The 15629-nt window shown below is 39.2% G+C and overlaps 1 protein-coding gene across 2 annotated transcripts in view; it reads left to right on the top strand.

Annotated features, from left to right (window-relative positions):
• Positions 1–15629, top strand: part of LOC137274192 (protocadherin-11 X-linked-like) — a 75347-nt gene that overhangs the window by 56310 nt on the left and 3408 nt on the right. For both annotated transcript variants that reach the window (XM_067807244.1, XM_067807243.1), the window contains 2 exons: positions 585–3314; positions 12432–12614. In XM_067807244.1, the coding sequence (XP_067663345.1) occupies positions 699–3314; positions 12432–12614 (2799 nt within the window). In that variant the 5' untranslated portion in view covers positions 585–698. The remainder of the gene's footprint in view (positions 1–584; positions 3315–12431; positions 12615–15629) is intronic.

The raw sequence follows: 15629 nt of genomic DNA, 5'->3' as shown, positions 1-15629 counted from the left end.
GATGTAACAAATCTTGCTGACTGTACTCATTGTTCAGGTATCATAAATGTAATGGCCTTAGTAACATGGCTATTAAGCCAGATTGCAGCATGCTACCACCCCCAGTACAGCACTGGCTGGTGGCACCCTCCAGTAGTCTGTGGTCAGTGTACACTACAGTAGCCAGTGGCTAGGGTGTCCAGTGAGCTGGAACATCTGCCTAAAGCTGTCAATTAGAGCCCCAATCTGTGAAGGCTTGAGAAGCCAGCTCAGGCGTGGTGGCTGTTTGCTGATTGGCTGTCAGGACGAGGGGTGGGCTGAGCTAGGCAAGGCATTTGAAGGTGGAGAAAGCTCAATTACCAGTAGGCTTCAGCCTAGGTACAACTATGTGTGTGTTCGTGTGTTCCTAAACATTACGCTAGAGCTGGGTTGTTTTCTTATCATCTGATGAGCTATGAGGTATGCTGTGTTCATTTGTCTGTTCTGTCTGTATCACTGACTGTCAATATTGTCGTGGTCATGTGCAGGTGAAAGGATTTAGTTGTTAATTACAGCTTGTGGGTTAATCAGCAGGTCAAATACTCTTGTATACTTGTGCATTTCAGATTGAAAGAGTTGTACTCAGGGTGAAATGGATATCTGAAATTGACAACTGAAGAGGAGATACCACAAATGAGATAATTCACTTTCAGAGGAAAAAGTTTGCTGCAATTTTCAAGATGGATGCAGGAAGATTGGGACTTCTGGTGTTGTTTTCTGTGATTGTTTGTGTGACAGGCCAGGATGCAGAATATTCAGTAATGGAAGAAGCAAAAATTGGACTTGAGATCGGAGATATCCCTCGTGATACCAAACTGAACGTGAACCCAGGTGACAAGCTACAGTTTAGTATACTTACAGAAGGCAATCGATACAGCGAACTGTTTCTCATAAACACTGAAGGCATCCTCTCAGTTAAGTCAAGAATTAACAGAGAAACACTCTGCCCATTCCAAATAAATTGTAAAATTCAAATTGAAATTATTGCCAGGTCCACAGATATTTTTCGGAATTTGAAAATAGACATCACCATTAGGGATATAAACGACAATGCACCAAAATTTCCTGTCCAGTCATGGAAGTTAGAAATTCCAGAATCATCAACTATTGGGTCTTCTTTTTCCCTCCCTGGTGCCTCTGACAACGACACTGATCCCAATAATTCTCTACAGAGTGTGGACATTATTCCAAGCAATGTGCCATTCCGTGTAGAATTCACTAAGAACCTTGATGGGACTTCTGTGGTTGTGATCATTGTGACGGAGAAGTTAGATCGTGAGACCACCAACACGTACAATGTGAAACTGATAGCTGAAGATGGAGGACTGCCCCCTCTCAGCAGCAGCATGGATGTTCAGATAACCATCACTGACGTTAATGACAATTCTCCCGTGTTCACCCATTCCATATACAATGTTACCATCAAAGAGAACACAAATTTAGAAATGGTCATTCTACAAGTGACAGCCACTGACGAGGATGAAGGTGAAAATGGCAATGTTTTTTACAGACTGAGTTCACATCAAGCTGATGAAATCCATCGATATTTCGCAATGGGTGACACGAGTGGAAATATCATTCTGAAACAACAACTGAACAGTGGTCACATCAGGGTCATTATAGAAGCCAGTGATCAAGGCACACCACCAAAAATATCACAAACTTTTGTAGAGGTGGAAATACTGGACACAATAAACAACCCACCGGCCATTACTATAAATATTCTTTCTGAGACAGGAATTGCAAAAGTGCTAGAATCTGTTCGCATTGGTTTCCCTGTGGCTCACATAAAGATTCTAGATCCTGACACTGGCGCCAATGGTATAGTGACATGTTTCAGTCAGACTGCAGGCTTTGATCTACAGCCACTTGATGACAAGGAGTACAAAGCTGTTGTAGCCAAACACCTAGATTATGAAACAACTACAAATTATAAAGTGACAATTTTTTGCCAAGATGCTGGAAGTCCTAAACTAAATGCCTCAGCAGAGTTTAGTATGGAAGTTTTGGATGCTAACGACAATTCTCCTGAGTTCTTGCAGAGTGAGTTTGTGCTGAACATTGCTGAAAACAATGCAGTAGGTGATATGATTGTCCAGCTTGGCGCCACTGACAAGGATTCCGGTATCAACCAAAAAATAACATTTTCTGTGTCAACAGAGGCACGTGTTAATTTCACAGTTGACACCAATGTCCCTATCATCCGAACAAAGATCAGATTCGACCGAGAGGACACAGCACAGTATCAGTTCCATGTTCTGGCTATTGACGGTGGTGTGCCTTCAAGAACAGCCACTGCAAACATTACCATCAATGTCCTTGACATCAATGATGAGCAGCCACAATTCCTGGAGAAGGAGTACAGGTTTCACATCACAGAGAATCTTCCCTTGGGTATCGGGGTGGGAAACGTGTCGGCCTTCGATCGGGACACAGGGGATGGGGGAAGATTCTCCCTGAAACTATCACAGCTCACCTCAACTGCCCATCTGCCATTTACCATTCTCCAGAATGGAACTATCCTGACAACTGAGGAGCTAGACAGAGAGGAGGAGAATAAGTACATCTTCAGTGTAGTTGCGACAGACCATGGGGCCATGCCATTGTCAGGGGCGGCCCAGGTGACTGTTATTGTTGATGATGTTAATGACAATGACCCATCATTTGTGTTCCCCAACGACGACAACTACAGCATCAATGTATTCATACCCTCTAAAACTGGCAGTGTTGTGGTACGTGTTCAAGCTTCTGATAGGGACGATGGAGATAATGCCCAAATAAAATACACAGCCAGAGATTTGAACTCGTCAGGATTGTTTGGAATGAACAACACCTCTGGTGAAATCTACACGACTAAGGACATTGACACAAGCATGATTGGCACCTACTACATGGCAATTATTATTTCAAATACAAACCCAGATGCAAAATCTGTGTCCCAGAGACTGAAGATATTAATATCACATCGAACACAAATTGGGCATTTCTTGCAGTCAAGTGACCAGTACATTGTAATCGTCATTGTCCTGGTGTGTTCCACGTTGCTTATTGCAGCAGCTATCCTCCTAGCTTTATGTTATCTACGTAAGCGGGACAAGGATCAACAGCTGAAAAAGCAGTGTCAACAAGAACCCCTGAGTTACAGTATACAGACCCCAGTCAGCACTGTTGACGGAGTGACCAGTACCGACAAGGCCACCACTGATCATCAGAACGTCCTCAGATCAGACAAGAAAGCTGACCTTGACACTTCTTCCAGCACTGTCAGTGGGAAAATCATTTCAACTGGGAAACTGGTAAGTTTGAAATTTTCCTTATGATGATTTTCTTAATAGTGAGTGAGTGAGTGAGTGAGTTTTACGCCGCTTTTAGCAATATTCCAGCAATATCACGGCGGGGGACACCAGAAAATGGGCCTCACACATTGTACCCATGTGGGGAATCGAACCCGGGTCTTCGGCGTGACGAGCGAACGCTTTAACCACTAGGCTACCCCACCGCCCCGATTTTCTTAATAACTGATGGAAGCTGAAACAAGAATTAAAAGTGAAGTAACTCATGTTGAACATCCAGTTAAATATTAAAGGTAAGATTATTATGATAGCATGATGCTGACATAGATACATGCGCTGTAATAGATAAGGAAATAGTATATGATATTTAGGGAAATGTTTCAAATCTGTTGAAAACACAACATGAAGGTCTTGCAACCCCTAACTTACCTCCACCCACATCTGCCCACCCCTTGCTACAAAAAGTGAAAACACTTTACCACCTTATGCTTGAAAAAGCCAACATCAAAGGAAACTAGCTGACAAGGTACAATGTTCCCAGACTAAAGGTGTGAAACTCCCTACTCCCATTTGTTCAGTGTAATTACATCAAACTAGTCTGTAGACAATAGATAGCCTTTTGTCTTCTTCAACAAGCAACATTTCAGTCGCTAGTAGCATTTCCAGTAGCTTGTCACTTGTCGATTAACATGACACCTGTGAAACTTCGTCACCACATCCCAGACTGAGCTTACCTGCAGTTCCCCTGGGACAATCTACACCTTGTCAGAGGAATGTCCTCTCCCCACATACAACATTCCTGAAAAAAACTATGTTGAGAGAGAAAGTGCACTCCTCGCCCTAGGAAGTCTCACCCCAAACAGATACAGGGGGGCTGCCGGCTGATGGCTGTTTCTCCTCCCTTCCCCTGCAATGTTTGGTGACACAGAATGAAATAGAAAAACACAGGTTACAGACATATTTCTGAATCCTTCAGATGAAATGAAAATTGAGTTTTAGGATTAAAAATGTTTAAAATTATTTCTTTTTATCAAACTCCTTGTCAGTTTCAAATAATTTCATCCATGCAACAACAAAACCCTTTCTTCATCTAATCCACAATTTGACATACAAAGTTCATGTTAGAGGCAGATTGTCATATTTATTCAAAATGCAAATCTACAAACAAAACTAGTTGTTCAAAGCAAGGTAAAAAGGTGACAAAAACATCTGCATGTGAAGAAAGATTTATCCGATTAAGAGATTTCACAACACAATAGAACAAAGTGTTCAAGTTTCTTAAAACATCTAGTTATATTTTCTCACACAGTTTAAAAATTTAAAACAAATGCAATGGGGAAAGTAAAGAGCTAGAGTGTTTCTTTGTTTGGCCAGTGTCTTGGGAAGGGGAAATGTGCAGGGGGAATTTTGTTATATTTATTTCCAAGACGGAATAGAGCAGATGTTGGCAGGGACAGTGTTTGTCCCAGACAGGATAGATTGGCGCATGCAGCACATTTGCTGGGATCATTAAGAGATTAGGACAAAATCAGACATATACAGCTGAATGGAAAAACAGGTATCCCAGGGTCATTGTTAACTTTTCTAAGTCTGGGCGACACCATCCACATTGAAACAGTGTTATGCCAGTAGTTTGATGCACAAAATTATTTAGTAAAAAGATTCTAGAGGGGCAGCTGAACCCTCCCCTGGGCTCCCACCGGCCCTGCACCCTGTCTGTTCATTATGCTAATACAATTGTTCCAATGTTTAATAGTTTAAGTGGGATATCAGTAGACATTTGGAACATTGACTTGGAGACTAGTACTCTACAGCATTCATGTGTCAATATGGAAACCTGTGTATTCATAGGATTGGGGTTTTAGGATAGGTATTATTGAAGTATAATTGTCTGAATTGAATTATGAAATATTGATATTTCACAGCAATAATTCTGTATATGATAATCCCAGGTACATCCCCACAAATCTTGTACTTGACACGTCCTAGGGAAATGAATGTGCCATATGGTGATATTAACATCACTTGATGGCACTTAATGTCCTGCACCTCAGCCATTCAGGTTCACATCACAATGCATCCTAAGATGGAAATCCCAAATATTTTTATCTTCATCAACTTGTACATTAGTGGAGAACTTTATGTGAAAGTAAACCCACTTTATAATTGTGTGGTCTCTTAGGCCCTTTAAACATAATCCCCAAATGCCTGCTGAAGTTATTGGTTGGAACAGTGGCGGAGAGAACACCCCTGACATAGGGATCCAGGGTGAGATTACACTAGGGGGAGAACCAGCAGTGTTGGAGGGGGACTCACCTGTGGAATGAAACTACTGATGTCTTTGTGGGTCTAAAACAGATGACAGTTGAAACACTCTACCTTTACATTACTTTTGCATGGATGTACACTATATTTCATTCATGAAGATGTTCTAATCAGGTTTTCATTCATCCAGGCATGATATTTCTTAATACAGAATATCCACTCAAGTATTCAATCTGATCGTGTTTGTTAGGGTTCTGTTTCAAGCTGGAGAATTCAAATGGCAATTATACAGAAAATATGATAGCTTCGGTTTCTGTCATTATGTAGTTGAATGCTGGCACATATTCCTGGGAAGGTAGTCTGTCGTACAGACCTTGAAGTATATATATCCAAGAAAGTCCACGCAAGTCTAGAAAATGTGGCAAGTCTAGATTTCCACAGTTTCTGAAAATGAAGAAAGTCTCAGGGCTCCATTTCATCATATTATTTTTGTTTTCACTGTGAACTTTTTTTTTTCAGTAAAATATGGTAATTTCAGAGACTAGTTGTTAGCCTGTTGGGAAGGTTTTACTTTGGTTTGATATTCATTTTGGAGGGAACAGCTTAGATTGAACAAAAAACATGGGGAAGGATTGTCCTAGCCCAGTTCTTCCCCATCTCTACCACAGGCCCAGACAAGCTCTCATCAGCTACACCCAGATAGACTGTACATAAAGCCACATGAATTTGATCTTTCTAAATTTCCAGTGGGGTTATTAATAGGAGTAATCATGCTTTCTTTTCATTTTTTAAATACAAATTATTAATTTTCAAAATAGGTGTAAAATATTTATTTAGTGAACCAAAGTAAAATTATTTTGGTTTGAAGTGTGGGTTTCTATCTATCCCTGGCTTATACCGTCCTCACACAAGCCATGGGGCTGATGGAGTAGCCCAGCAGATGCTTGTCCTCCTGAAGGTCCATGTTCAATTCCCACATGAGTGCTGTATGTAAAGACCATTTTCTGGTGTCCCCTGCCATGATATTGGTGGAACATTGCTAAAAGCGGCGTAAAACCACACTCACTCACACAACCCACTGCTAATATTACTAACTGTTATTCCTTCAAATCAGATCATATTGGGAGTATATTTTCTTTCTGCTTATGATGTACTAACAAAAAGTGGAATGTTTACCAGATGTGGACTAAGTCATTACCCCTCTCTCTTCTGGCTAGCTATAGGATAATGTTTCAGATGGTTTCAGCAATTACAGTATATTGTGAAATGTACATAGTAGCTGGAAAACTTGATTCAAATCTTGTCTCTTTGTTTATTTCATTAACAATAATTAGACCTAAAATATATTGATTTTAACTCTAAATGTGTTAGAGATTAGAGCATTAAATGCATAACAATTACGATACGAAAAAGTGTCAATTCAAACAAAAGTTTGTCGATCAGGGATCAGCACTGGTATTATTATCCTGGTATCGATGAATTGTAATTACAAGCATTGCAACAAGAACCGACTTGACAAAGGCCTGCTATGTTAACGGTGTGTTAATTGACAGTCAAATGCTGTGTTCAGTATTTATTTGTTGACATGGCTTCAGCTAATTCGTCTGTGATGTGAATTTGTTGATCAGCAGGGGGATGTGGTTATTTATTCCACTAATCCCATCCCCAAATGCCAAAGTTATCAAGATAAATCCATGGGTGTAGTAACGTTGACAAACTGTTGAGGCAGCACTGACCCATGGTGAGGTTATAATTGAACTGTGATCCCTGTGAAACTGACACCCCAATCATGATATCAACATGCTTATCTTGTCACTCAAAATGTACAACCTCCATTCAACAGCAAATTTTGGTCAAATTGAAATTCATATCAATTGCCCCCAACTATAAAGAATGTAGTTCCTGCAGGCCTTGATGTCAGGCGATCTGTGGATTGTCGTGTGATCGTTGTGTGATCTGTCATGGAAATGTACAAGTAATCTGGCCGTAGCTTGTGGAACTATCAAGCTATCAGCCTGTCAGATGCAGCTATCCACACCTTTGTAGGGGGTTGCAAATCATAGGTATTTCAATATGTCAGTGTTGCGCTCAGTAATCATCAAAGTATATTTAGGGCTTCTTGCCATAAGGCAGAAGACCTATTGTAATTACTGATGTTTTTATTATTATTTATTTTTCCGCCGTATTTTGTGCCAGCGATACAAAGAGCACCAGTGGACAGAATCGCTTGAAAAAAATCAGGCAGATGCGCACCGAGGTGTAGATATTCCCCATTAAAATCTCTAGGCTGTGGGTCCAATAGCAAAGGGCAGATAAATCAAAATTAATTCAAAATTTTCAATTTGAAATGCAATAATCTCCAAAACTACTGCTGCAATGACTACCAAACTTCTTGAGCAGATGCGCAATCAAAATGTCTACAATTTCATCTGTTGCGCCGAGTCGCTAAAATGCACCGTTTGGCCGCTATTTGCGATTGAAGTTTTTGCTGCTGTTTTTCAGCCCAATTCTGACTACTGTGCTCCCAAAATCTGCTGCACTACAACTACAACAGCTACCGCTTTCAAACTTGCCATACTTTGTCTCTAGGCACCTCCCTACGCAACGACATCGTCAAATGGGACTATGTGGATTTGATGGCCGTCACATTAGATGCTACTTTAGGGCAAAAGTTGTCTTCAAAAACGTATACAGGCTTCTCTGTGATTTTTTTTGCAAGGCAAACTTAGCAGCTACAACGCTTGAAATACATGTTCTGAAGTTGTTTTTGGCTGGTGAACAATTTTTGTTCTTAGTCATATATCAAAAGTCACGTGATGCGGCGGCCATATTGGATTGAAGCTGTTGAAAGGAAATTTGCAGATTTTGTGAAGTACGCATTTTCCGCAATCCATAACTCTGAAAATATTTACTGCAGAACATTGTGATTTTGCAGATATAGAACAGGTACCTGATATATGTACCAAGTGGAAGTATATTGCGATATCTTGCTTAGTTACGCATATTCAGATGTTTACTTTTGTTGTTTATTTTCAACTCAGATGTATTTTCAAAAAATCGCAGCACCATTACTATTACAGCTATGCAGCTAAAATCTCGCACTGTGCTGTAACTTGATGTGTTAAACATTTTTTGTTCTTTGATGCATGTCAAAATGTGAATTGTTTGGCCGCCATATTGGATTTCAGCAGATTCTGGTGACACTACATTTGAAACGCTGTATCTACTACAGTTCTACACAGAATGACGTGAAAATCGGCATAGTGCATCAGCATGAGATGCTTAACATTTCCTGTTCTTACATGTATATCAAAAGTTTCATCGTTTGGCGGTCATATGGCTTTGAAAATTGGAGAAATCTAATATGCGTCTAAAACGGCATAAAACAGCATGTAACTCCATTACTATTAATCCAATCGCTTCCATATTTTGCATGTGGCTTGGTCATGTGAAGCCGAACATTTTTGGGCGGGGGTCAAAATTCGATATCTCTAACCGTTTGGCCGCCATCTTGGATTGAAGTTTTTCGTTTATCGGGGTTGCCATAGAAACAAAAGTTGAAATCCGAATGACTTGGTTTTTACAGCACTGATACACACAGTCAAGGGAATGCAGTGTGCAAAATCTCAACTCCGTACATTGAATAGTTTCCGAGATAATGGAGATACAGTATTTTGACGGACAGACGTACGAACAGACAACGGACAAGTTTGTCAGCAAATCTAACCAGCGCATATGATACAGCGGGTCCGGGCAAAGCAGAAACACTAATTCTTTTTAGCCTATATGCCATAACAATGTCGCCTTAGCTCGCGAAAAAAAGTGCTTTTTCTTGTGTCTAACCAGTTAAATGACCTTGACACGTGACCTTGGTGACCTTGACTAAAAAAATTGTTTGTTTGGCATGCTATCAAATGCAAGTGTCAAAACCCCGAAAAACTCAAAAATAACGATTTTTCTTATTAGGGCTTCTTGCCATAAGGCAGAAGACCTATTGTAATTACTGATGTTTTTATTATTATTTATTTTTCCGCCGTATTTTGTGCCAGCGATACAAAGAGCACCAGTGGACAGAATCGCTTGAAAAAAATCAGGCAGATGCGCACCGAGGTGTAGATATTCCCCATTAAAATCTCTAGGCTGTGGGTCCAATAGCAAAGGGCAGATAAATCAAAATTAATTCAAAATTTTCAATTTGAAATGCAATAATCTCCAAAACTACTGCTGCAATGACTACCAAACTTCTTGAGCAGATGCGCAATCAAAATGTCTACAATTTCATCTGTTGCGCCGAGTCGCTAAAATGCACCGTTTGGCCGCTATTTGCGATTGAAGTTTTTGCTGCTGTTTTTCAGCCCAATTCTGACTACTGTGCTCCCAAAATCTGCTGCACTACAACTACAACAGCTACCGCTTTCAAACTTGCCATACTTTGTCTCTAGGCACCTCCCACACACAGTCACATCTTTGCTAAAATGCACCGTTTTGACATCGATACACACTGCATTAGCTAAAAAAGAAGAGAAAACATTTGAGACGTACCCCAAATGAAAGGAAAGAGTGCGGAGCAAATTTATTAATATTTGTGCTTAGACCGCTTTAAATATCTATCGAAAGTGCTTGCCTCTATGTACACATCACCGTAAACAATACTAGCCATCAAAATCCCCAAGTTTCTGCATATTAAGGAAATAAGCACTACTTTTTATCACCGACGGCCCATGAATAAGCGGCGGTATGTGCCAAAACTTGGTGCAGCATTTCACATTTAACACTTGGAAAGAGCACGAAAATCTGAAGGAAAGCGGGAAGACGATTACGGCCGCTTTTTCAAACACCTGTCTCACAAGACCGTACACCAGCACTCATTGTTGTTTCTAAGTTCAACTGTTCCGTTCAAAGTTGTATGAGTCCTGTGTATATAAATATGTATCTTTATTTATGTCAAAAGTACTAACAGTTACCGGATACATTTTATCTCAACTTCAGCTGAAATTCCCTACAGTTATTTGCTGCAACTCCATTTACAGAGCAAACTCAAAATGCGAAAAAGTGAAAGGTATTTGTGTGTTTTGTAGTGCATACGTAAAATTCAAAACAAGCAAAGGCTGATGTGTATCAGTCAATATCCCTTCTGTTTAGGCGTGGGGCCTCCGATGCGTCTCCATGTCTAAAACAGTAGAAATATTTACCGATGCAGCAAGGAAACCATGAATATAACTTATAATTACTTATACTCTATTTCCGGTCGAGCTTCCGTATTCTTTCTATATTATAAATGATTTTACATGCATTTAAATAGATTTCAAGATCAAGACTAATTAAAAATCCATTTACTTGCATCTCTCTCCTTTTCACCCTCATTGTCTCTGCATGAGCATGAAAAGCACGTGAAATTCGTTCCAAGTCGCGAGTAAACAAATCTACAGCGTCTCGCAAAGCAGCGGTGTGATAGGCCGACTTGCTCGTATTGTTTCAAGTTCAAACTCACATTTTTTATTAACGAGTTTACAGATGTTAGTAGTTCAGCTAGCACACAAGGTGTGGAAAGGCATACACCGACGTTTAGCGTCTCAATCCTATTTTATGAGGACTATTCAAAAACAGTCCCAAACTCTCCCATATTGTTTTACATATTCACATTGACAAGTCTCCCTGGTCAGTTTTACATAAAGAGCAAATATCATCGTTAGTTCATAAACATTAATTCCTCCTTAGTATAGATGCAGTGTAGAAATTCCAGTGGAATTCTATAGCTTTAATATCTTTTGTCCTGGAGTAATATACTAGGATTTCTCCATTTGGAGAGGTTAGATTAAAGCTTTCCACTCACTTATCACACACCATCAATAGGTTGAGTTATTCAATCATGTGGGTGCTATATCTCTGTAATTCTTCTTGCTCAAGACGTTTTGACAAATATTTTCATTTTTTAAAGAGTGTGTGCACTGTGTAAACCGACTTGGAATGTAGCAGCATTGAATCACATTCAGCTTAACCTATAGCTTTATATTTTGGATATTTTGAACAGATCGCTGTGCCGTATGCACTCTTTGATTACTGAATGGACAACCACAAAGTTATTTTTCTTTTGATGTTTTAATACAGATAGCATCTGTTTCAAACCCAACATGAATTCAAACATAAAGAATTACGCTTTCCCCATTACTGGCAGTAGTATGTATCAATATTATCTGTAGCCATAACTACTACTGGAAGTACGTAACAGATGCAAATGGATGTATTGCATAACATCCAAGAAGCCCTCATCGCTGCTCGCAGCTATATTTCACCTTGTAATCTGTACCTCATCTTATCAAAACTTAACTTTTTCTCCTGGAAGTAAATTATATGTGAATATACAAAGGCAAATATGTCATTTATTGGGGCAGACCCTGCTGAGGAGCTGGGGTCAGTGGCATTATTGGGATAGAACAAATTGTCATACAAAATATCAGGATTTCCAAAATGGACACTGTTACTTTCTGGTTAAATAATTGATCAGCTTTCTTGGGTACATGACAGCACCTGTATCAAGCAGCAGACATGCTAGGTCCAGATGAATGGATTGTTCATCATTAGCTATATTTGCTAATGTAGATATGACATGAGACAGGTAATTGTTTCAAAAGGCCATATGGATCAGTTCACTCAGAAGTATTTGATAGTGTCATTTTCATTTCTCCATTCGCAAGGAGCACCTGCAGTGATTTGTCACCACCAGATGTGTGTGTCCACAATGCCACTGTGTATATCAATATAGCTGTAAAATGTCTGTGTGCAAGCAGGTAACCATAATTCACAGGCAAATTTGCTAGTACAAGTAATGAGCAGTTTGGTTCACTTTATTTGCAGGTGTCCTCCCATGACACTCCCTCCAACACCACATATTCCACAAATGTAGAACATGTTGTACCAGATCGGGAACATCAGCGTCAAAACCAACTCATGTCCTTCCGTTTACACCAGGCTCTACAAAGACTGAACAGTGAAACCAGCTCCCAGGAACAAAACAAGATCATGGCAGCAAATGCAAAGGTGAGCAAATAAATGAATGAATAAATAAATAAATAAATAAATAAATAAATAAATAAATAAATAAATAAATAAATAAATAAATAAATAAATAAATAAATAAATAAATAAATAAATAAATAAATAAATAAATAAATAAATAAATAAATAAAGAAACAAACAAACAAACAAACAAACAAACAAACAAATTGCACTAAGTAACACCTAGTGCCTTTTGCACATGATAAAAGAGTCGCACAGGCTACATATGAATAACTAAAATCACAAAGCCATAGGGACTCCTTACTAACTTGACACTAATGAAAACCTCTTATTCCTTCTCAAGTATATCTGCCTATTGTCTTCTACAAACTAGAACTCTTTCAGCTTCAGCATTCTTTCAAACCCAATTGTTGCCATACCACCTAAGTGGTCAGTGTTATTTGAAACCACATTACAAATTGATGGTTTTTCTTTGCTGGTGAAACTTATCAGCTGGACAATGGGCAGTAAAACACAGGTAAAGGCAAGGTGAACGGGGATACACTCTAGGTGTGAATCAGAGTGACCCTTGTTTCATGCCTCGCTGCTTTATGACACCTCACCTGCCCACTAATTGATCTTTGTTAATTAGATTCAGCCAGGTATGACACCTACTTGGCGATTTATCACAGCTTATTGAGAAAACAATTACACATTGGGAACATGGACATACTTCTTTGCACCTTTGTGTGAAATCCATTAATGCACAAATACTGAGTGGCACTGTTCTTCCATACCTAGTGAAATAATATAGTTAGTTTGCAGAGATGATTGATTATTTCCCTGCTTTAATACCTATGTTTCAAGCAGTTAATGGCATGATAAATACTACACAATAATATTTAAGTATTAGAAATGAAATATGTGTCTTTTCACAAGTTATTTGAATATAATAATAATTATGTTGTCACATCCATTATCTTGTAATTCAAATTATGTAAACATCAAAGTAAGTTAGTTTCAAATATGATTCCATCCCTGAAATCTGATCAGCCAGCACCAGAGATATTGGCCATCCTGCGCTACATATCCACCACAATGAATCCAAGCTCCTGCTCTCCACTTGAAAACATTTACAAAAACAGCCAAGAACCTTTTTCCAATAAATGAGGGAAAATAGATTGACAAGTAGACAATGGTCAATCATAGTGTTTTGTGTTTGAGTGAGAAGAGCACCATAATTAGAACTGTGGGGGATTTCATGGCCTGTAACCCCGTGACAACTCAATCTGTGTGATTGTTGTGATACAATCAGGGAGGAAGGGGGAGGTGTGGTGAGGGTCTGCAGTGTCAGGTAAACTCCCTTGTTAGGGGCGGCCTACAGGGTTGGCCTTTCTCTCCTTGCTTTTTATCACAATGTGTGCTGACAACACGTTGTATCATTTAGAAGGCTTAGAGTTGAGTAAGTTTGTCACAACTTTCCAAAAGTGTAAATATTGAAGTATAATGTGTCAACTTTGTATGACAGGTAAAAATTAAGAGGGATGAACACATCCTGCCCCTAATAATATGTTGTTATCAGTACTTTGCAATTTACAGAAGATATAGATGAGAAGTCTTGGATATGGTATATATGTTGTAAGAGAATGGTTCCCGTAAAATTATTAAGAAGTTAGTGCCATATAATCATTGCATTTTATGTTAAAGCAAAATTATATTTTAGTTAAAGTATCTTTCCCATTTTTGACACAAATTCTGTGTCAGTTTTGAATTTTCTGTATCTATATGCCTGTCTGTTAGTCTGTCCTCAAACATAACCAACACATCCAGCTTGGTACCAGTGTCTTGCAACTGAACTTGTGGCAATGCTTATTACGACAGACTATCATAAACTTGATTGTGTCGTAAACCAGGTGAATCATGATCCTCCTAGCCCCTCCACAACAACTATGTCTATACCATGCAGTGTTTAGCACCAAGTTTAGTATATTTGCACAAGGTATGTCCAGCTGAAGTGCAGGAAATGACCAACAATAAACCAAATATGCTGAGCTCTAGGCCTCAGGAATGATTGTTGTGAGAGGACCAGAGCAACTGAACATGCAGTGTTAATACACAAGTGTAGTCATGACAGCCTTCATACTCATGATACATATTCAGGATATAATGCTGGTAGCACGGACACAGGTGGGGGGGGAGGTATTCAGGAGGCATGTCAGTATCACTTATATAATTCCAGCCTGAATTATTATTAAAGCATAGATACACAAGTAGCAGTTTAAAGTGGGTTGCAATAACAAACAATGACTATGGTGTCATCCATATTATCCAGTCTTCCTTGTTCTATGGACTTCTAAATGATTGTTAAACATTGAGAAACAAAATTTCAAGGAATGTTTACAATTTCATAGTTTGGAGATGTTTTACATTTTGAATGTGTCTTTTATAGACTTGGAACACTAGTACAGGATATAGTACTATTGTGAGTTTTCAATCACTCATTTGTTCCTGTTTTGTTTTTCCTTTAGTGGAATGCTTATTACAGTGGTGAGTGGACACATTCTGTTTCTGTGTCTCGGGTAGCTCAAATTATTTAAAAGCACTCACAGCATATTTTTCTTTCCTTTTTCTGATTGGTATTTGATTTCTTAACTGACATTATTGTCTTTGGTTGAACTTTACAAACTGTGTGTTTCTGGGCTCGAGATTATTTGTCGTCAGGAGTGGCTTGTTTCATATCAGTGTCATCACTGCTTCCAGCAGTATCTTCAGATTTTCCAGCACCTGTACTTGCACCTTTTCATGCTTTTAATAAGAACATTGGAAGATCACCCAAGACTTGATTTAGTCTGATAACCACCTTTAAACACTGCAGACATCGCTCGCCTAGCTCTCTCCCCTCCTGCGTCTCCACAGTCTAGCCCCCATGATTCATCCCCAGGAGACAATTAGAGTACCCTGTCTAAATAGACGCTGAAAGATCACAGGTGGTAAAACTCAGAGATCAGCACCTTTGTCAACAAGGCTACAGAGGGTCTAGGGAGCAAGGCCTGGGGG

This window comes from Haliotis asinina, chromosome 2, assembly GCF_037392515.1.
Source record: "Haliotis asinina isolate JCU_RB_2024 chromosome 2, JCU_Hal_asi_v2, whole genome shotgun sequence".
Taxonomy (NCBI): domain Eukaryota; kingdom Metazoa; phylum Mollusca; class Gastropoda; order Lepetellida; family Haliotidae; genus Haliotis; species Haliotis asinina.
The sequence above is the reverse complement of the archived record's forward strand: the minus strand, read 5'-3'. Positions and strand labels throughout refer to the sequence as shown.